Source organism: Nerophis lumbriciformis, linkage group LG05, assembly GCF_033978685.3.
Source record: "Nerophis lumbriciformis linkage group LG05, RoL_Nlum_v2.1, whole genome shotgun sequence".
NCBI lineage: Eukaryota > Metazoa > Chordata > Actinopteri > Syngnathiformes > Syngnathidae > Nerophis > Nerophis lumbriciformis.
This window is the reverse complement of record NC_084552.2, coordinates 51,086,234-51,109,153: the sequence shown is the minus strand read 5'-3', so window position 1 is coordinate 51,109,153 and position 22,920 is coordinate 51,086,234. Positions and strand designations below refer to the sequence as shown.

Here is a 22,920-nt window from a genome sequence, read left to right as displayed (position 1 = left end):
AACCCATAAGAGGCGCCACAAATGATAATGAAAGTGTTCTAATTGTACTCTACACGTGTGCGTTAAACTTTTGCCCCCGTCTTAGTTCTATCCTCCGCACGTAGGCACACACACACACACACACACACACACGGAGTTCCATTCATCCTCTGCTGTCATCCATTATTCATCCCCACTCCTGCAAACACGTGCAGCTCCGAGGAGTAGGTGTGCTCCTTTTGGCGCTTTCTTTACGACAGACAAGAAGCGTTTACTTGTTTATAGTGAGGTTGGGCAAGAACAGCATGCAGGTGGCTAAAGAATAGGAATAGGAAGACCATGTGATTCTTCACAGTCAATTAAAGAAGGGAAATTCATAAAAGAACAATCGTATTTTTACAAAAGTATACTGTACTACACAGTGGTACGATCCACTTTTCGTAAGATTCAGTTTAAAAATATAGTATATTGTCTATGTCATGGGTCTTCTTTGTTTTACAGGTAAAGGACCCTCAAACTAATGGAAAGATGAAGAAGGGATACCCCGTATACCAGGGGTCCCCAAACTTTTTGACTCGGGGGCCGCATTGGGTTAAAAAAATTTGGCCAGGTCCAGGCTGTATATATATATATATATATATATATATATATATATATATATATATATATATATATATATATATATATATATATACACATATATATATATATACATACATATATATATATATACACATATATATATATATATATATATATATATACATATACAGGTAAAAGCCAGTAAATTAGAATATTTTGAAAAACTTGATTTATTTCAGTAATTGCATTCAAAAGGTGTAACTTGTACATTATATTTATTCATTGCACACAGACTGATGCATTCAAATGTTTATTTCATTTAATTTTGATGATTTGAAGTGGCAACAAATGAAAATCCAAAATTCCGTGTGTCACAAAATTAGAATATTACTTAAGGCTAATACAAAAAAGGGATTTTTAGAAATGTTGGCCAACTGAAAAGTATGAAAATGAAAAATATGAGCATGTACAATACTCAATACTTGGTTGGAGCTCCTTTTGCCTCAATTACTGCGTTAATGCGGCGTGGCATGGAGTCGATGAGTTTCTGGCACTGCTCAGGTGTTATGAGAGCCCAGGTTGCTCTGATAGTGGCCTTCAACTCTTCTGCGTTTTTGGGTCTGGCATTCTGCATCTTCCTTTTCACAATACCCCACAGATTTTCTATGGGGCTAAGGTCAGGGGAGTTGGCGGGCCAATTTAGAACAGAAATACCATGGTCCGTAAACCAGGCACGGGTAGATTTTGCGCTGTGTGCAGGCGCCAAGTCCTGTTGGAACTTGAAATCTCCATCTCCATAGAGCAGGTCAGCAGCAGGAAGCATGAAGTGCTCTAAAACTTGCTGGTAGACGGCTGCGTTGACCCTGGATCTCAGGAAACAGAGTGGACCGACACCAGCAGATGACATGGCACCCCAAACCATCACTGATGGTGGAAACTTTACACTAGACTTCAGGCAACGTGGATCCTGTGCCTCTCCTGTCTTCCTCCAGACTCTGGGACCTCGATTTCCAAAGGAAATGCAAAATTTGCATGGTTGGGTGATGGTTTGGGGTGCCATGTCATCTGCTGGTGTCGGTATATATATATATATATATATATACATATATATACACACATTGTCTTTATAATTTGTTTTGTCATTTAACATCAATTAACATTGACGTTCATCAACATTTAACATTGTCACGTTATCGATGGGAAAATTAATTTTTAGACAATATGATTTGCCTGAGCGGCTAGGAGACACCAAGAGTAACAAGCGGTAGAAAATGGATTAGAAAGGAAAGATCTAAATAAATAAATAAATAAATAATAACTTGGGACTTCCTGTGGATTTTGGATGCTGGGGGGCTGAATCCGGCCCGCAGTTTGGGGACCCCTGCCGTATACTATTATATCTTGTATAAAAGTGTTTTTTAAATGAAACCGGTCCTTAATGTATCTCGATACAGTACAGTAATAAGATATTCACAAACAACTGGCTAACAACTGTCATACGGAAAAACATTTTAAATGTTTTATTTGAATGTAAGTCATTTAATTTCTCAAAACAGTTTTACAGTAGGAAGCAGATTCACCTGGCTCCAATTTGTTGCGGTTTATCTGACACGTGAAATGTTACAAATTGGGGTGCGCACTATCCACTTCAGCCACCAGATGGCAGTAGAGTGTTGAATATCTTAAAATGTGTTTGGTGGTAATTCCAACTTTAACCCCAGCGCCATTTGCTATGTAGAGTGGCCCTTTCCATCATTTTCAACAGACTGCTTTGCAAAATGATTAACCGTACCCCCTTACCTGAGATCTACCCAGGAGTGGGGCCATATGAATCCATTCCCTACTGTAGCTTAAGTATCATCTGGGTTTATTTTCAAGTGAAATTGACAACAAAGGAGCATGTAGAGCTAGAACAAATTGTGTGATTAATCTGCGTACATACACGATTATTGTGATCATTTTATTTTATTACCGTATTTTCTGGACTGTATTTTCTGGAGCGGGTCTATTCAGGTCTTTTTTTCAATACAATAGGCGCACCGGATTATAAGGCGCATTAAAGGGATCATATTATGATTTTTTTTCTGAATGGAAAACACTTCCTTGTGGTCTACATAACATGTAATGGTGGTTCTTTGGTCAAAATGATGCATAGATTATGTTTTACAGATCATCTTCAAGCCACTTTCTCACAGTCGCTTCAGGATGCGCCGTTTTGTGAGCAGTCTTATTTACGTGGCTCACCTTCGGCAGCGTCTTCTCCCCGTCATCTTTGTTGTAGCGGTGTAGCGTGCAAGGACGGGGGTGGAAGAAGTGTCAAAAGATGGAGCTAACTGTTTTAATGACATTCAGACTTTACTTAAATCAAACCCGGAGCAGCATCTTCTCATCCGTGGTTCACTAGTGCAACAACGCCGGAAATGTGTCCCGTGAAAAACCACCCGACTGGAACTCTCTAATAACTAAAGTTCCGTGGGTGAATTATGTAAACTCACTACACTAGTGGTTTTTAGCGCTTCCATAGTGAGATATAAGTTCGAACTTTATGTTACTTTATATAAGAAATGGCAACAGCAGAGGATGAATGCCCCATAACAAGAAGATTATAGACTACCGCATCACCACGGACTACAGTAGCGGATGTGCGCACATTTTAAGGACTTATGCAGATCTCAAATACACATCAGCAGGTACCAAAAGGTAAGAAAAGTTGGTTTTGCATAATATTGCGAAACTAAACGCCAGATAATGTCTGCTAATGGGTGCCATTTTGCGGCGGTCCTTATACACACACCATAGTAATACTTGTATCTCTGACTACGGTAGCTGTAATGGGCCGACAACCCATCAAGCGGTGCGGCTTCAAAGTCATACATACTAAAACATTTTGACAGATTTTTGAGTGCCGTGTGTAATGTTCTTTATTTTCAATGGAACATTTAAAGTTTTGGTGTTGTTTACTGGTGTTATATTGCAGTCTACACGTATCTCTTGTGTGTGACACGTCGTCGGCGATCACTCGAAACGAGTATGATTGTCCTCCTGTTGGTGGGATTGCCTTCAGGAGAACGCCTGTGCGTGGAATCTTTTAAATGGTGCACAGACAGCCACCACAATGTCCTTGGCAAAGAGAAGGCCAGGGTCCAATGGCATGGAGACCAAGACAATTGGGGGGTCCATCTTTGCTGCAGCCTTCTTCCGCCTTTGTGACCGTTGTGGAGCTTCAATGCAACCATCATCCGCCCACTTCGCCGTTGAGGTCTTTTTCGACGAGGGAGAACCGCAGACTCCAACGTCCAGATGTGACTACCATCAACTGGTTACAATTATCATTACATCATGTACCAAATAAAATTGCTTTGAGGCCGGTAAGCACAACCAGAATTATTCCGTACATTAGGCGCACCGGGTTATAAGGCGCACTGTCGTTTTTTGAGAAAATGAAAGGATTTTAAGTTAAAAGTTAAAGTTAAAGTTAAAGTTAAAGTACCAATGATTGTCACACACACACTAGGTGTGGCGAGATTATTCTCTGCATTTGACCCATCACCCTTGATCACCCCCTGGGAGGTGAGGGGAGCAGTGGGCAGCAGCGGTGGCCGCGCCCGGGAATCATTTTTGGTGATTTACCCCCAATTCCAACCCTTGATGCTGAGTGCCAAGCAGGGAGGTAATGGGTCCCATTTTTATAGTCTTTGGTATGACTCGGCCGGGGTTTGAACTCACAACCTACCGATCTCAGGGCGGACACTCTAACCACTAGGCCTTAAGTGCGCCTTATAGTCCAAAAAATACGGTAATTGCATAATTTAACGCATAATTTTTGGGTTTAAAAATTGTTGTAAACAGCCCCTTTAATCTGTTAACTATTGAAATTATTAATCGAGTTACTGAATTATATATTTGGAGTCACTTTATTTTGAAAAATTTAAATTGAAACACCTGCATGCTCACTCACCACTAAACTGATATGTGGGGTAAAAAATATGAACGGGATTGGTAAGTTTGGTTTGACAGGAAGTCAAACAATATGATCCATAAAGGTAAGATGCACGACACCATACTAAGCAGTGATACTGAAAAGCAAAGAGTCTTACCTGCAGGCGTCCGTACAGCGCCGCCAGGTCCAGAGGCGTCTCATGCCGGCTGTTCCTCATGGTGGGGTCCGTCAGCTCCTGCAGCAGCACCGACACCACCTCCGAGTGGCCGTACTGGGCGGCGCAGTGCAGCGCCGTGTCCCGCTCGAGGTTCTACCACGGGGTGGAGGTGTGAGATGGACAAATGGAGGTGATAAAAGGGAAGACATGTTTTAAGATTCAAGTTGAAAGAGTGTTGAGGAGCACAGAAACAATGTCTGACTTAGCCGGGATTAGCGGCTTGATTCCTAATTGATCCACGAAGCCAAATCCTTTCTGCATTTTAAAACAATCTTGCAGTTTTGTGTTATTTCCCCCCCGCTTGTCAAAGTATTGATACCAAGTCGATATCAATACTCAAGAATATACTTCAATACCTGCTTTTTCCAGTATGGTCAGTATGGAATATTGTACAACACTTGTTCCTCTGCGATTTAAATGTTTTTCTGCTCTTGTTATATTTATAGTATTTTGATTTAATGGTGTTTTCATTTGTTTAAAAAAAAAAAATTAAAAAATCAGTTATGGTGCTTTTTTGTAACCAAAATAAAATATTTTCTGATGACCGATATAATTGTATGTTTCTGACCAATTTACATACAGTACAGGCCAAAGGTTTGGACACACCTTCTCCTCATTCAATGCGTTTTCTTTATTTTCATGACTATTTACATTGTAGATTGTCACTGAAGGCATCAAAACTATGAATGAACACATGTGGAGTTATGTACTTAACAAGAAAAGGTGAAATAACTGAAAAAAAAATGTATATTCTACTTTCTTCAAAATAGCCACCCTTTGCTCTGATTACTGCTTTGCACACTCTTGGCATTCTCTCGATGAGCTGCAAGCACACCTGTGAAGTAAAAACCATTTCAGGTGACTACCTCTTGAAGCTCATCGAGAAGAAAAAGTAATATACAGTTTACATAATTCACCTGAGGAACTTGAGTTATTAGAGAGTTCCGGTCGGACCGTTTTTCACGGGACACATTTCCGGCGTTGTTGTTGCACTAGTGAGCCACGGATGAGGAGATGTAAATAATGTAAATAATTCAATGTATATACCCTGATGATTATCTTGTGTGATGACTGTATTATGATGATAGTATATATGATAGTATATATCTGTATCATGAATCAATTTAAGTGGACCCCGACTTAAACAAGTTGAAAAACTTATTCGGGTGTTACCATTTAGTGGTCAATTGTACGGAATATGTACTTCACTGTGCAACCTACTAATAAAAGTCTCAATCAATCAATCAATGCTGCTCCGTTGTTGATTTAAGTAAAGTCTGAATGTCATTAAAACAGTTAGCTCCATCTTTCGACACTTCTTCCACTCCCGTCCTTGCACGCTACACCGCTACAACAAAGATGACGGAGAAAAGACGTTGCCGAAGGTGAGCCACGTAAATAAGCGCATCCTGAAGCGACTGTCAGAAAGCGGCTTGAAGATGATCTGTAAAACATAATCTATGCAACATTTTGACCAAAGAACCACCATTACATGTTATGTAGACCACAAGGATGTGTTTTACATTTAGAAAAAAATAATACTATGATTCCTTTAATGCGTCCTATAATCCGATGCGCCTTTTGTATGAAAATAGACCCGACTATGCTCGGGATCTTTCTGTGTGGAGTTTGCATGTTCTCCCCGTGACTGCGTGGGTTCCCTCCGGGTACTCCGGCTTCCTCCCACCTCCAAAGACATGCACCTGGGGATAGGTTGATTGGCAACACTAAATTGGCCCTAGTGTGTGAATGTGAGTGTGAATGTTGTCTGTCTATCTGTGTTGGCCCTGCGATGAAGTGGTGACTTGTCCAGGGTGTACCCCGCCTTCCGCCCGATTGTAGCTGAGATAGGCTCCAGCTCCCCCCGCGACCCCGAAGGGAATAAGCGGTAGAAACTGGATGGATGGATGGATATACCCGCGTATCGGAAGTGCACGTATAATCTGGTGCGCCCTTTGGTCCGGAAAATACGGTATTTCTTCATTTGTTTATTTTATTTAATATTTTCTTATTGTGTGTTCAAAAAAAATAAAGAGATTTGAGAAGATTGGATTTTTTTAACAAAGCTTTTCTTGTGGAATACCTGATGCGACCCAGCCTCACCCAGACTCTGCCTCCAGCAGCCCCCAGGTGAATTGACTTTGAGACCCCTGTTTTAAAACAATAAAATCCAATAAGCACTAAGAGTGAAGCCGCAATGTGGCGAGGGACGACTGTATGACGCCTGGAGACATTTTTCTGCATGTGAGGCAGAGTGGAAACTTCCAGGGCTCCACAGCGACGACTCTTCCCGAGTGCACAATCATCACACGCTCAGACGCCACCCATTTCCACATTCATCACTGTTTATGGAGCGCACCCGTCGGTTATGATAGCTTTAATAACTCCCAGCCGTGCATACGCTACGCCGCCGAGCGACGGTGTCCCCGGCCCGTGAGCGACAGCGTAATGAAGCGAACGCCAGCGTCATCCATCATGGACGCTGGCGTGGGGGATGCGCGACAAACTGTTGCAATTAGCAGCATGTCGGAAAAGCGTAATAGATGCTCTTTATTTCATGATGATAATGATGACATGCACCAGAGTATGTTAGTAAAACATGTGGGAAACAGAAAAAGGGAAGAAGTAATAATGCAGTTATTTGTAAATAAATAATCCTGCAGACAGGAGGAAGTCAAAGTGTTCCTTTTATGCAAAATGAACCCAACGACAAATAGGGAAGAACAAGTTTGTAAAACAGCAAATTAACTAAAGTAAACAAATTCAAACAACTTCCTGATCCACGTTAAGTGTGCCAGAAGGCGGCCCAGTTTTAGATGCTTTGGCATTAACACAAGGAAAGAAGAGGTTAGGCTCGGATTGTTTAGAATAAAAGCTGGGCAACATTTGCATTTTGTGACTTGGAGCCTCAAAACGAACTGGAAATGAGAACAACTGCATCGTCATGACTGGGCAACTTTTCCCATAGAAAGTTCCAGAACCTGAGCGATATCGTGATGAACAAATACATAAGGCTGGCACCTGATGGGCAGATTATGTGACTTCTTGGTGAAAATGTAAAGCTAAATTTTAGATTCTGCTATTTTTCAACTTAATTTCTATAATTCATAACATAATTAACAAAATAAATGGGATTAAAAACTAAATAAAAAATAGTTATTTGTTAATAATTTAAACGATATAATTAAATAAGATAAATATTCCAAATAAAAACAATACTCCCTTAATGATAAGAAAAATGATTAACATTTAAAAAATATTGGGAAAAAACAATAAGAAAATATACAAACAAAATAAAAAATAGTCATATGATAACGGTAATAAAATAATAATGATACATAATTCATTAAAACAACATTCAAATAAATACAAATTGTCCAATGATAATAAAAAATATAATTACAAGAAAAATTAAATAAAAGATACAAATACAAACAAAAAAGTACTCACAAGCTAATAATTAAAAAGAAAATCTGAAACATTAAATAAGATACAAAATCAAAATAAAAAAAGAATAGTCCCGTAATAATAACAATAATACTAATGATGATAATAAGATAATGATTAAAAGTAAAAAAACAACTAAAAATAGTAAGTGAAATTACAAACAAAATAAGAATATAGTCATATGATAATACGGTAATAAAATAAGCACTAAAAACATAGATAATTAATTTAAACAAAATTTGAATAAATACAAATTGTCCAATGATAACAATAATTACAAGAAAAATAAAATAAATGTAAATAAAGATTAGATCAAAATAAAATACAAATAGGCTCCAGCACCCCCGCGACCCCAAAAGGGACAAGGGGTAGAAGATGGATGGATGGATGGATGGATGGAAATACAAATAAAAAAGTAGTACCAAGATTACTAATAAAAGTAATAATAAAATGGTCATTTAAAAAATTACAACTTGATTTAAAAATACATTCTAAAGATAATAGTCCCATAACAATAATGACAATAAATGAAAACATTTAAAAATATTAAATAAAAAAAATGGAAATAGTCCCATGATGGTCAGTTAATAGCACTACTAACACCAATAATAATTAATAATTATACTAAGCGCAGCTGGAAGGACAATTCTTCCAATGCATTTTCTCATATGTCTTTCATCATCTCTTCATGCATTTTTGCTGGCATTTTGTTTTTGGTCCGCGTTAGTGTTGACATTGGAGCTCAAGTGAACCGAACCGCACCAGACTTTACTTGCCAATCTCCCAAGTGGTGCAGGTACGTCACATTTGTAACATTTCTGATGTATCTACTGTACGTCTGAAAAGAGAGCCGGTGTATTCTGCTGAAGAAAAGAGCCATGTGTGGGATGAGATCCAGAACCTTCTAATCCTTAACAAACAAACAAAGACAAGGTTTTCTTCTTATCTTTTCTTCTGAAACATCTTGGTCATGTTGGGAGCCAAGGAAATAGTCAATCTTATGAGGAAGAGGTGGGAAGGAGTAGAAAAGCCGCCAGGAAGAAGAAGATTATGAGTGTGAAGGCTGCCGCAGAGATAAGAGGAACGCCGCCATATAAGAAAGCATAACGATCGCTGGAATCTGCATTCTGATTATTTCCAATTGTCTTTGCCATAATCACGCTTGGCCAATTTTAGGGTCACCATTTGGATTATTTTGGCTATGCTAAGGTAGCAAAATGAAAACAGTCAGACTGCTTGGCTTTTCTGTTGATGGATTTTCTAAACAAATCCAAAAAAATCAGAAACTTTTTAAGTTCATTCTGTTTTTACACTAGGTCATTAAAACGGGATGCTTTTGTATATAAAGGATCTTTTTAAGAGCACTTGAATTTTTTTAAAGGTTCTACTGCAAAATTACTTGTCAAATATCATTTGTAGCCTATGACAAAATCATCTCGTTTTGAAGTCTCTTGTCACACAGAGGGTCTTTGACTAGTGTTTTTGCAGTAGGTCCCTAACAATCGGGGACAATTGGTTTCGTCATCTAAAGGATCTTTGATGAACATAAATCACTTGAATCTTTAAGGTATGACTCCAAAAGTACTCGTCAAAGATCCTTATAATGACAAAATAATCTACTGTTTAGCACTCCTGCTATATAGAGGATCTTTGACTAGCATTTTTGCAGTAGGTCTTTAAAAAAAACAGGAATTATTTTGTCATACAAAATACACTATATTGCCAAAAGTATTTGACCACCCAGCCAAATGATCAGAATCAGGTGTCCTAATCACTTGGCCCGGCCACAGGTGCATAAAATCAAGCACTTAGGCATGGACACTGTTTCTACAAACATTTGTGAAAGAATGGGCCGCTCTCAGGAGCTCAGTGATTTCCAGTGTGGAACTGTCGTAGGATGCCACCTGTGCAACAAATCTAGTCATGAAATTTCGTCGCTCCTAAATATTCCAAAGTCAACAGATGGCTTTATTATAAGAAAATGGAAGAGTTTGGAAACAACAGCAACTCAGCCACAAAGTGGTAGGCCACGTAAACTGATAGAGAAGGGTCAGCGGATGCTGAAGCGCATAGTGCAAAGACTTTTTGCACAGTCAGTTGCTACAGAGGTCCAAACTTCACGTGACCTTCCAATTAGCCCACGTACAGTACGCAGAGAGCTTCCTGGAATGGGGTTCCATGGCCGAGCTGCTGCATCTAAGCCATACATCACTAAGTCCAATGCAAAGAATCGGATGCAGTGGTGTAAAGTATGTCGCCACTGGACTCTAGAGCAGTGGAGATGCGTTCTCTAGAGTGATGAATCACGCTTTTCCATCTGGCAATCTGATGGCCGAGTCTGGGTTTGGAGGTTGCCAAGAGAACGGTACATTTCGGACTACATTGTGCCGAGTGTGAAATTTGGTGGAGGAAGAATTATGGTGTGGGGTTGTTTTTCAGGAGTTGGGCTTGGCCCCTTAGTTCCAGTGAAAGGAACTTTGAATGCTCCAGGATACCAAAACATTTTGGACAATTCCATGCTACCAACCTTGTGGGAACAGTTTGGAGCGGGCCCCTTCCTCTTCCAACATGACTGTGCACCAGTGCACAAAGCAAGGTCCATAAAGACATGGATGACAAGAGTCTGGTGTGGATTAACTTGACTGGCCTGCACAGAGTCCTGACCTGAACCCGATAGAACACCTTTGGAATGAATTAGAACGGAGACTGAGAGCCAAGCCTTCTTGACCAATATCAGTGTGTGACCTCAACAATGCGCTTTTAGAAGAATGGTCGAAAATTCCTATAAACACACTAGGCAACCATGTGGATAGCCTTCCCAGAAGAGTTGAAGCTGTAATAGCTGCAAAAGGTGGACCGACATCATATTGAACCCTATGGGTTAGGAATGGGATGGCACTTCAAGTTCATATGTGAGTCAAGGCAGGTGGCCAAATACTTTTGGCAAAATAGTGTATATTTGGCAAAGGTTTTTTGCAATCATACCTTAAGAAAATTCAAGTGATCCTAAAAATGCCAGTGACCCCTGTTTTCAAAGGGTCTACTGCAAAAAGTACTTGTCAAAGATCCTTTATATGACAAAAGTAACTCCTGTTTTTAAAGGTGCTGCTGGCAAAATCACTAGTCAAAGATCCTCTATTTAACATGAGTGCTCTAATGTTTTTTACAGTAGGCCTTACTGTCAAACAAATGGTTTTGTAATATAATAAGTCTTTGATTTTAAAATCGCTTTAATTTTTCAAAGGTAGGAGTAAAAAAACACATGTCAGAGGTCCTTCATGACAAAATAATCTCCTGTTTTAAAGCCCTAGTGCAAAAACATTATAGCATCCTGACATAAAGAGAATCTTTGACAACCATTTCTGGAGTAGGACTTCAAATCAGTAGATGATTTTGTAATTAAAGGTTCTTTAACAAATACTTTTGCAATCCTATACCTTAACTTTTTTTTAGGTGGTCTTAAAAATGAAGGATTATTTGTGTAACAAAATCCTCTCACTTTAAATACCTACTGCAAAAACTAAACTTCTAGTTGTAATGATTTTGTTATAAGAAAGATCTCTGACAAGCATTTTTTTAAGGTATGACTGCAAAATATCCTTTAAACAACAAAATCATCTCCTGTGAAGTCTTACTGCAAAAACATAACATTCCTGTTATATAAAGGATCTTTGACTCGCAGATAAAGGATCTTAGAGAAGTACTTTTGCAGTCGTACCTTAAAAACACAAGTGATAGTGAAATGCTAGTCAAAGATCCTTAAAAAAGTACCAAACAGATGTTCCGTTACACTCCTATCGTCTTTACATCAAACATGGCGGACACTCTCCTGAAGCTGTCACCCCGTTTTCTTCTCTGGAATGTTGTGTTTACATAGGGATCCGTTTTTCCAGCCTGGTTGACAAATGCGGACGTGGAAAAAAAACGAACAGCTGCAAGGCGGGAAGTCATTTAAGCTTTTGTTCACACGGCCTGGAAGCTTGCAGGACTTCCTGGCTGCAGATGGAGGAGGACACTGCATGCATGCACAGCGTCGTCCTCCTGTTCATAACTACGTCTCGCTTCCCATCTTTATTTGGATTAACTCAACCTTGGGGGCGGGACTAGAGGGTTCGGAAAGGACAAGGAGAAAGCGAGGGAGGAAAAAGAAGTGCACTAGTTTGTTCACCACACTAACAAAACAAACCCATCCATCCATCCATCCATTTTCTACCGCTTATTCCCTTTGGGGTCGCGGTGGGCGCTGGAGCCTATCTCAGCTACAATCGGGCGAAAGGCGGGGTACACCCTGGACAAGTCGCCACCTCATCGCAGGGCCAACACAGACAGACAGACGACATTCACACTCACATCCACACACTAGGGCCAGGACTGTAAATGTACGTCGCCCCCTATTGGCTGTTGTCAAAATACTTTGCAAGACATGCTAGCATACATGCAATACTCATATCCTTAAAGTTGTATCATCATTGGACAAATTCTTAACAATTTAAAGGGAAACTGCACTTTTTTGTTGGTTTTTTTGCCTATCGTTTACAATACTTATGAGAGACAGGAACATACGTGTTTTTTTGTTTTTAGAATTTTAAAGATGATAAACACTTGGAAGATGCGGCTAATAAGGAGCCACTGTTGTAGCCGTCAAAGCCCTCCAAAACAAATTTAAAACCCTCCATCAACGTTTTGTATACACACTGCAAGTCCATACATAATCTAATAACCAGTGTTGGGACTAACGCGTTACTAAGTAACGCGTTACTGTAACGCCGTTAGTTTCGGCGGTAACTAGTAATCTAACACGTTATTTTTTTATATTCAATAACTCAGTTACCGTTACTACATGATGCGTTACTATCGGCTAGAAACTGAGGATCTGAGTGTGTTTTATTCCAGCGAAGCAGAGACGTACTTCTGATTCTTCCTCTGCGCTCTCTGTGTGTGCGTGTGACTGTGTGTCTGAGTGTGAGAAGGGGAGGGGAGGGGAGGGGAGGGGGGTGCGCAATACAACCGTTGGCCAACAAAAAAGTAACCACAGAACACTATACGCCTATACGGTATAGTGTTCTGTGGTTACTTTTTGGTTGGCCAAGCGCACGTGACGACAGGCTGTCCCCACTCAGATCCGCACAGACCGGGAGGGGGCGTGCCTTAAGTCCGGCTGGAAATCGGCAGAAATTTGGAGAATGGTTGTCCCAGGGAGAGGCAGTGAAATTCGGGAGGGTTGGCAAGTATGAGATATTCTCACTTCTTTTCTTTTGTCGAGCACAAAGAAAAGAACATTTTAGTTAAATGTAAGTTGTGTCTTGGATCAAAGATCCCGTCTACTGCCCAAAACAACAATTCAAATCTGCCTGGTTAGGCTCTGTGTATGTCACGTGTGCCTTCCTTAGGTGAAGCCAGCTTTACAGCTATGTTGTTGATTGATTGATTGATTGATTGAAACTTTTATTAGTAGATTGCACAGTACAGTACATATTCCGTACAATTGACCACTAAATGGTAACACCCAAATAAGTTTTTTAACTTGTTTAAGTCGGGGTCCAGATACAGATATATACTATCAAATATATACTAACATCATAATACAGTCATCACACAAGATAATCATCAGGGTATATACATTGAATTATTTACATTATTTACAATCCGGGGTGTGGGATATGGAGGGGGGCGGGGGGGGGTTTAGGTTTGGTTGGTATCAACACTTCAGTCATCAATTGCATCATCAGAGAAATGGACATTGGAACAGTGTAGGACTGACTTGGTAGGATATGTACAGCAAGTAGTGGACACAGAGAGAGAGATCAGAAAGTATAAGAAAAAGTGTCTACATTTGATTATTTACAATCCGAAGAGGTATTATGTGGAAGGGAGGGTGTTAGTTTAGGGTTGTAGTTGCCTGGAGATGTTCTTTTAGTGCGGTTTTGAAGGAGGATAGAGATGCCCTTTCTTTTACACCTGTTGGGAGTGCATTCCATATTGAAGTGGCATAGAAAGAGAATGAGTTAAGACCTTTATTAGTTCGGAATCTGGGTTTAACGTGGTTAGTGTTAGTGTTAGTGTTAGTGTTAGTGTTATTATGCTGTTTGTTACTTATGTATGTTATGTTGCAGCTATTTAAAATAGTTTTGTCAATTTGTTCTGGCCTGAAATAAATTGGCCCTTTGAAACATATCTTTGTCTTTGTGTGTTGTATGTAGACCACATTGCTTAGCAGAGTTCAGTGATGCAAATGTATGTCAAGTTGATCAACAGATTGTATTATTCTCCAGTGCAATAACAGTACTAAAATGAAGGCTAAAAGGGCATTAATGGGAGCTTTAAAAAAAAAAAAGGTAGAAGAAGTAACTAAATAGTTACTTTTCACAGTAACGCATTACTTTTTGGTGTAAGTAACTGAGTTAGTAACTGAGTTACTTTTGAAATAAAGTAACTAGTAACTGTAACTAGTTACTGTTTTTCAGTAACTAACCCAACACTGGTAATAACAGACACGTTCATAACAATATGTACTATGTACAATATTTACCGTATTTTTGATAATTTTAAGCAATACCGGAACTTTTATCCTCAGCGCATATATTTCCGTTTCCATAGCAACGCACTTCCTACTTCAAATATGTGTCCTACTTCTGGAAACAAACGCGACTGTGTTCTAATCATGGCAGACTTGGTAACAGACAGCGAAAACGACTAATTTTGGACAAATGAGGATTCACAACCTTATCTTTTTGAAGCTGAATATACAGAAAATGAACTGCTGCTTTTAGAAGCGAGCACGAAGAGAGGGTAAAACGTTGGAGCAAGCGGAAGCCGAGAGAATCAGGTCGGCGTGACTTGACGGTGTAAATGTGGAACTTGGAGCCAAGCTATGCCGACATAAATGGAGTGCTTACCCAAATGAACTGGAAACGTCCCCGTCCAGCTGGACCAAACAGACAAATATCCATTGAGTAAGTCACTAAAATATTGATAATGATACAAGCAGCACATTATCATACTTTACAGATACTGTAATATGATTGTTCATGTATTTTCAGTCAGTAAGATTGGTGTCTTATCGCATTGTGTTGTGCATTACTAACTCAAAAGCCATTCAGCTGTTGACGCAGTAGCTAGCTTACACTCTAATACCGTAGCGTGCCGTCGCAAGGCGATGTGTTACTACGCCAGCAAAACAGTTCCTCAGTGTTCGCTCTTACAAAAACAATTTTGCTTTTGCATGGTTATTACACAGGTTACGGAACGTAAATGAAGTATTGTTGGCGGTTTTTGGATGCATTTTTCAAAAACATTTCGAGGCAGAATGGATAATTACAAATTAGAAAGCAAAAAAAACCAACTTTAGTTTTCTTGTCTCTCATAATGATTGTGAACAATACGCAACATTTTAAAAAGAAAGTGCAGTTCCCCTTTATAGGAACGACGACGATTGATACTACTCGTATGAGCGAGGGCAGATCGGAAGCGCCAAATCTGCATTTGTGAAGGGCTTCCACGAATAAATAAATACACAGAAACTCTGGATCCTTATTTAAGACAGCAAGCATTCTCCTAGGGTGCTGATTCAGTGCACTCGATGACAAAAAAGTGTGGTACAGTATTCAGTGCTGACGATACTGATAGAAAGTGGTTATCAATGTAATTCTTGCGAGTTGTTATCAACTTGGTATCGATGCTTTTGACAACCCTATTACACGTATTTGCTAATTCCATGCTAAAAAAATCGCTCCTGTGACTTTCAGTCCTGTTATTCTAATGAGTCATCTTCACCTACAAAAAACATCCTTGGTTGTGTGATTTTTATTACTATTTTATCCATCCACACTTTGTTCACGATCATCTTCTGCAGCCAGTTTACACACACACACACACACACACACACACACACACACACACACACACACACACACACACACAAACACACGCACACGCACACGCACACGCACGCGCACGGATAATAAACAAAAACAGCTGTGAATGGGAACCACCGGGACCAATTAGGCAATAAACGGTGGGCTGGAGCCGCTTTAGCGCCGACTAATAACATCCGCTAACCTCCAATAATCCCACGCTGGCTGCCACCTACGCTCCAGTCATCAATCACTTACCTTTTGCTTTGGCGCTCTCATGACCTTTCGCACTCGTTACGGCAATCTCACACACTCTCTGCTCACCCTCCCCTTCCCCCGTTTACACGGTGAGGGCAAACTTGTGAAGGAGTCATTACATAATGACACAGACCGTAAGGCATGAACGTTCGCAGCTCCACAAAGATATGTGTGTGTGTGTGTGTGTGTGTGTGTGTGTGTGTGTGTGTGTGTGTGTGTCTTGTATTTCTACCCTTCTTGAGACATCAACAAGGAAAAGTACCTTCCATATGAGCACCGGTAAACAAGTTAGGACCGAAATCATGGTCCGAATACGGAAAACCATTGCATCTAATAGAGCGGAAAATACTAGAGTCCGTGAACATTGATCCAAAGTCAGGATTTTTTGTTGATTTAATGTGCATACAAAAGTAAACATTGACAGGTGCAAAGGCAGCAATATATGATAAAACAAGACGGCAGCTAAAGAAGGACTTCCCTATTCATCCCCGCCAAGTGAACAGCTGATTTTACGACTTCCGGTGCTGACGTAAGACAACCCCCGCATCACATATGTGACCATAGTATGAACAAATACACTACGGTACTAAGACTATAGTGGCCATTAACAGTTAGCTTCTACAGCTGTGTTGCCCAAAGTGCGGCACAGGGGCCATCTGTGGTCCGTGACTTGTTTGTCATCGGCCTTTAGCACATTACAAAAAACAAAAAATAGACATTTGCACCCTTGGTGGTGAAATATATAGTGGCCATTAACAGTTAGCTTCTACAGCTGTGTTGCCCAAAGTACGGCACAGGGGCCATCTGTGGTCCGTGACTTGTTTGTCATCGGCCTTTAGCACATTACAAAAAACAAAAAATAGACATTTGCACCCGTGATGGTGAAATATATCAAAATTAGGGTGGTCCCAAAAAAGAGGGATGTTTAAAATTGACTGTGTGTCGCTTTTAAAAGTGCTCCCCCTCTGTTCAACATATGAAATAACAAGTGTGTGTAAAAATTTTAAGTGCTCCCCCTCTGGCCAAAATGTGTAATAACAAGTGTGTGTAAGAAATTGGAATGCGCCTCCTTTAGCCAAAATTATAGTTTTTTAAATAAATAAATTTGTATATAGAGACATACTGTAATAACTTGAAGTAAATAATGAAGATTAAAAAACAACTACCGTATTTTTCGGAGTATAAGTCGCACCGGAGTATAAGTCGCACCTGCCAAAAATGCATAATAAAAAAGGAAAAAACATATAAGTCGCACTGGAGCCCGGCCAAACTATGAAAAAAACTGCGACTTATAGTCCGAAAAATACGGTACAAACAAAACTTTTTTTTTACTAAAAGCTTACCTTTTTTATATTTGCATAGTTTATATATATATTATTAATGTTGTAAATAAAAATATTCATATATCGAGAAAGGGTGGTCCCAAAGAGGTAGGCATTTTTCGGAGGTCTCAAGGAGGTAACAAATACAAGAATGTGTGTGTGTGTGTGTGTGTGTGTGTGTGTGTGTGTGTGTGTGTGTGTGTGTGTGTGTGTGTGTGTTTTTGATTGAGTGATTGAAACTTTTATTAGCAGATTGCACAGTATAGTACATATTCCGTACAAGTGACCACTAAATGGTAACACCCGAATAAGTTTTTCAACTTGTTTAAGTCGGGGTTCACGTAAATCCATTCATGGTGTGTGTGTGTGTGTGTGTGTGTGTGTCTTCTTTAGAGGACAATATTTACGGCCTGTGAAAAACCAGAACCACCTCCGATTTTGCACACACATTCACTGGCCACAACATTAGGTACGCCCCGTCCAGTTCACAAGCCCTATCTGTAAGTAGTGCAGAGTGACAAGGATACAAATGAGGTGTTACCTGCTGGTTGACGAGGCAGTGCGAGGGCCTGTGGTGGATGAGGATGCGCACGATGTCCACGTCGCCCCGCCAGGCGGCCAGGTGCAGCGGGAAGCAGCCCTTGCTGTCCGCCACATTGGTGGACGCCTCGAACTGGAGCAGCTTCAGCACCACCTCCCTGAGCGCCAAGCAGATTGATTTTTGATTTGAACGCTTGGCCGTTACGCACAACTGACTTTTTAAACAGTTTTTCTTCCTATTTAAGAGCATCGAATGAGAGGAAAATCGATCGTCTCGCTCGCTTTTGAAGGAAAACTTCCTTCTTCGCGGATGTGACACTGGCTAGAAAGTATGCTGTTACAATCTATGGTCCACTCCAGAGGACAAATCTGCTAAATCTGTGTTGCTTGACACTCAATGTCACTAAAACATTTACTAGGTTTTTCTCAAAATCTAACATTCCCCACAGTTACATAAATATTTCAGTTTCTGGTCAAAACATACAAATCCTAACAGAATACACAAACTTGGAGCCAGTAGTGTGCAGTCAGGGTAAGCAAAGGCCTAAACAGAAATAAACAGAAATCATGATCATAATTAAAGATAAAAGTATTTTTTAAATTAATTCTCCCTAAATATCTAAACGTATTCATATTCTCTTCATGTCATATTATGCTCCTTCCAGCGCTGTTGTTTTTAGGTTATAGAGGGTTTATTTTATCCAATCAGAATTCAGCTAGCTTATGTTGCCATGCTGTACCAAATCAAATCAACAATGCGGGCGTCCGTGCGTCAGTGAACAGACACATACATTTGACAGACAGTTGCAATAGCCAATCAGATCACAAGTTGTTGTCAGTAAGGCTTCTAGCTGGCCTAAGGCAGATATATATTGAACTCCATTACCCAGCATGCCATAGTAGTAAAGAGCATTGCAGTTGAATGTACCCATGCCGGATGTTTTTGATGAGCACGCTGTAGAGCAGGGGTCCTCAAGTACAAATCTTGAAGGTCCACAAATGTTTTTTTGAAACAGGCTGGGTCCGTTTATTATCGGTCAAGCTTATATAATAGCAGGAGGTAGGTAGTTTAACATTTTCTTAAAATTAACAAAAATAAAATAAATATCCAATAAAATACATGAAATATTTTCTTTGAAACAAAAATAAATAAGGGAATCATTTTTGGTGATTTAACCCCCAATTCCAACCCTTGATGCTGAGTGCCAAGCAGGGAAGAATGCTGGTATGAGCTTTTAAACATAACCCGTTAACTGCTGCCAATCAAATGGTGAATAAGATACTCTTTAGGGTTCATATGTTTGTAAATCTGACTGTGTTGAAGTCAGTGCCTCACCAGCCATCAACCTCACCGCACGTTACTGCTCTGTTGCTATTTGTTGTTGTGTCATAGATTTAACAAAAATCTTGCTTGATGTTTCATATGGCTTTTTCAGCCTCGTGATTTCTTTTTTTCTTAGCTCTGAATCATGAGGAAATGTCTCTTCAAATTCGCGGTGCTCTTTCAGATAGTGACGTTTCAGATTTTCACTTTTCACCAGAGCAACAGTAGTGTTGCATAGTAGACACATTGGTCTGGTACTTGCAGTAGGTAGGATGAAAACATATTGCTCTGTCCATTCTTCCTTGAAACGTCGGTTTTCCCTGTCCACCTTTCTTTTACCAGCCTGAGCCAACTTGGAGCATGCCATTGTGATTTGATTCACATTCAGTGACTGACAAGTGAACAGTTAGCGAAGTAGCGATACGAGACAACTGTGTGCCTGCAGCGAAAGGTTCCATGCACTGTGCACATGACCCAGGTGGTAACAGCCTATCAGCGCGTCGTTGTGAAAGAGATGACAACCCATACCCCGGAATTAGCCAATCAGAGTGGCGTTCTCTCGCTCTCACTCCGTCTCTCTCTCTTTCTCTCTCTGAGAGAGAGAGAGAGAGAGAGAGAGAGAGAGAGTGAGAGAGAGAGAGAGAGAGAGAGAGAGACAGAGTGAGTGAGACACGAGAAGTGTAAACGAAACGTGGAGATATTTGACTAAAAACAACAAAGAACGTTGACTTGCGCTAGCGATAACTCACAGATAAATACAATTATTATATTTTTTTATAATAATTATAATTATAATAATAAAATAACATTTTTATTTTTTTATTTTTTTTACTATAATTCGTGCTGGGTCCAGACGGACACGTCGCTGGGTCCGGACATGGACCGCGGTCCGCCTGTTGAGGATCACTGCTGTAGAGTAAACTTTAAGAAGTCAGCCAACACGCCTCATCTGCATCTTTTATGATTAGACAAGACAACACATATATTTGCGAGGCCATTTTCAAGAAGAGTATTTAAAGAGAAACTGCCTCTTTTGAGATGATGTCGGCCAACCCCAGAAGCTCGAATGGGTTCTACAAATTGTAAGTTCAGATATTTTATTTCTTAATTTTTTCACGTTTAATATGTTTTTTGCAATTTTAATTTTGACAGTACCACATAAGATATGTTTTAATTGCTGATGCGGGTTTATTGATTTTTATATGTGCCAGAAAATAACCCGTTATGTGAAGTGAATTATATTTATATAGCGCTTTTCTATAGTGACTCAATGCGCTTTTACATAGTGAAACCCAATATCTAAGTTACGGCAGCGTGGGTGGCACTGGGAGCAGGTGGGTAAAGTGTCTTGCCCAAGGACACAACGGCAGTGACTCGGATGGCGGAAGCGGGGATCGAACCTGGAACCCTCAAGTTGCTGGCACGGCCACACTACCAACCGAGCTATACCGCCCCACATGTACAATGTTGAGTTGATTCAATGCACAGTAGGGCGCAAATGTGTTCTTGTATAGTATTTCTCCAGAAATGGTCATGTAGTGAGATAAATTATGGTATTTTGAGAGGTAATCATTGGACACAGGACACCACTGAAGGCCTAGGTGGGAAACCCACGGCCCGCCACTGCTTGGAGCACTAATAGACTCAAAGCTGACACTCAAATCTCACATACAAAAACGTCTGTAACAAAGTAAAATACCACTTAGCTAATTTCCGGTTTATTGGATCCAACTTAGACCTCACTGAAACCATTAGAATCATTATACAAGACAACAATAAAAATACTGGACAAAAAACATTAGAAAAACACCACCGTCTAAATTTGTAAAATTTCATCAAATCTCTGTCTAACCTAGTAGGTGTTTTATCTTCACCTCCACTTAGCCAGTTGGTGTACGTACGGAACACCACACAACATGTAATCAGATGGGCCGTCAGCAGAGACTGTGTGATTCCACTAAGGAAGCGTTCCTTCGGCCAGAGCGCCTTCTCTGAGAGAACACAGTCCTTGGCCACATTAGAGAGTCGGCCTCTCAAAGCGCTCCTTTAAGCATTCACACACACAGCGCCAGCATTTTGGAATAAAGACAAAGGGGAAAATGTAATAAATCTATCTGTGGCAGCATAGGAGAACGTTATGTACAAAGTACACTTTTGCATCTTATTGCACATAACTGTGGTGCATTCAAGGGTTCTCGATTCAAGGGTTCTTAGTTTTTGAAAACAGAGGGAGACTTTACCTCCAGAAAATACACTAACAATAAAACAATCATGACAATAATGATGTATTATTATGTGATGATAATCCTTCATGAATTAGCCAATCTTTACACTCTAAAGTAGAGTACATTTGGCATATTCATAATCAACATCGACATGCCCCTAAAGCTGACCAACACGCCGGATTGTAGTCAGCTGGAGGCGTGTCTTAATGAAATTAAACAATGGATGTCCGCTAACTTCTTGCAACTCAACGCCAAGAAAACGGAAATGCTGATTATCGGTCCTGCTAAACACCGACATTTATTTAATAATACCACCTTAACATTTGACAACCAAACAATTACACAAGGCGAATCAGTAAAGAATCTGGGTATTATCTTCGACCCAACTCTCTCGTTTGAATCACACATTAAGAGTGTTACTAAAACGGCCTTCTTTCATCTCCGTAATATCGCTAAAATTCGTTCTATTTTATCCACTAGCGACGCTGAGATCATTATTCATGCGTTCGTTACGTCTCGTCTCGACTACTGTAACGTATTATTTTCGGGTCTCCCTATGTCTAGCATTAAAAAATTACAGTTGGTACAAAATGCGGCTGCTAGACTTTTGACAAGAACAAGAAAGTTTGATCATATTACGCCTATACTGGCTCACCTGCACTGGCTTCCTGTGCACTTAAGATGTGACTTTAAGGTTTTACTACTTACGTATAAAATACTACACGGTCTAGCTCCGTCCTATCTTGTCGATTGCATTGTACCATATGTCCCGGCAAGAAATCTGCGTTCAAAGAACTCCGGCTTATTAGTGATTCCCAGAGCCCAAAAAAAGTCTGCGGGCTATATAGCGTTTTCTATTCGGGCTCCAGTACTATGGAATGCCCTCCCGGTAACAATTAGAGATGCTACCTCAGTAGAAGCATTTAAGTCCCATCTTAAAACTCATTTGTATACTCTAGCCTTTAAATAGCCCCCCTGTTGGACCAGTTGATCTGCCGTTTCTTTTCTTTTCTCCTCTGCTCCCCTTTTCCTTGAGGGGGGGGGGGGCACAGGTCCGGTGGCCATGGATGAAGTGCTGGCTGTCCAGAGTCGGGACCCGGGGTGGACCGCTCGCCTGTGCATCGGCTGGGAACATCTCTGCGCTGCTGACCCGTCTCCGCTCGGGATGGTGTCCTGCTGGCCCCACTATGGACTGGACTCTTACTATTATGTTGGATCCACTATGGACTGGAC

General features: G+C 40.3%; 1 protein-coding gene across 6 annotated transcripts in view; it reads right to left on the bottom strand.

Annotated features, from left to right (window-relative positions):
- anks1b (ankyrin repeat and sterile alpha motif domain containing 1B) overlaps positions 1 to 22,920 on the bottom strand; it is a 261,822-nt gene that overhangs the window by 180,383 nt on the left and 58,519 nt on the right. For all 6 annotated transcript variants that reach the window (XM_061959543.1, XM_061959540.1, XM_061959542.1 and 3 more), the window contains exons 4-5: positions 18,140 to 18,296; positions 4,659 to 4,811 (exon numbers count right to left, since the gene is read on the bottom strand). In XM_061959543.1, the coding sequence (XP_061815527.1) occupies positions 4,659 to 4,811; positions 18,140 to 18,296 (310 nt within the window). The remainder of the gene's footprint in view (positions 1 to 4,658; positions 4,812 to 18,139; positions 18,297 to 22,920) is intronic.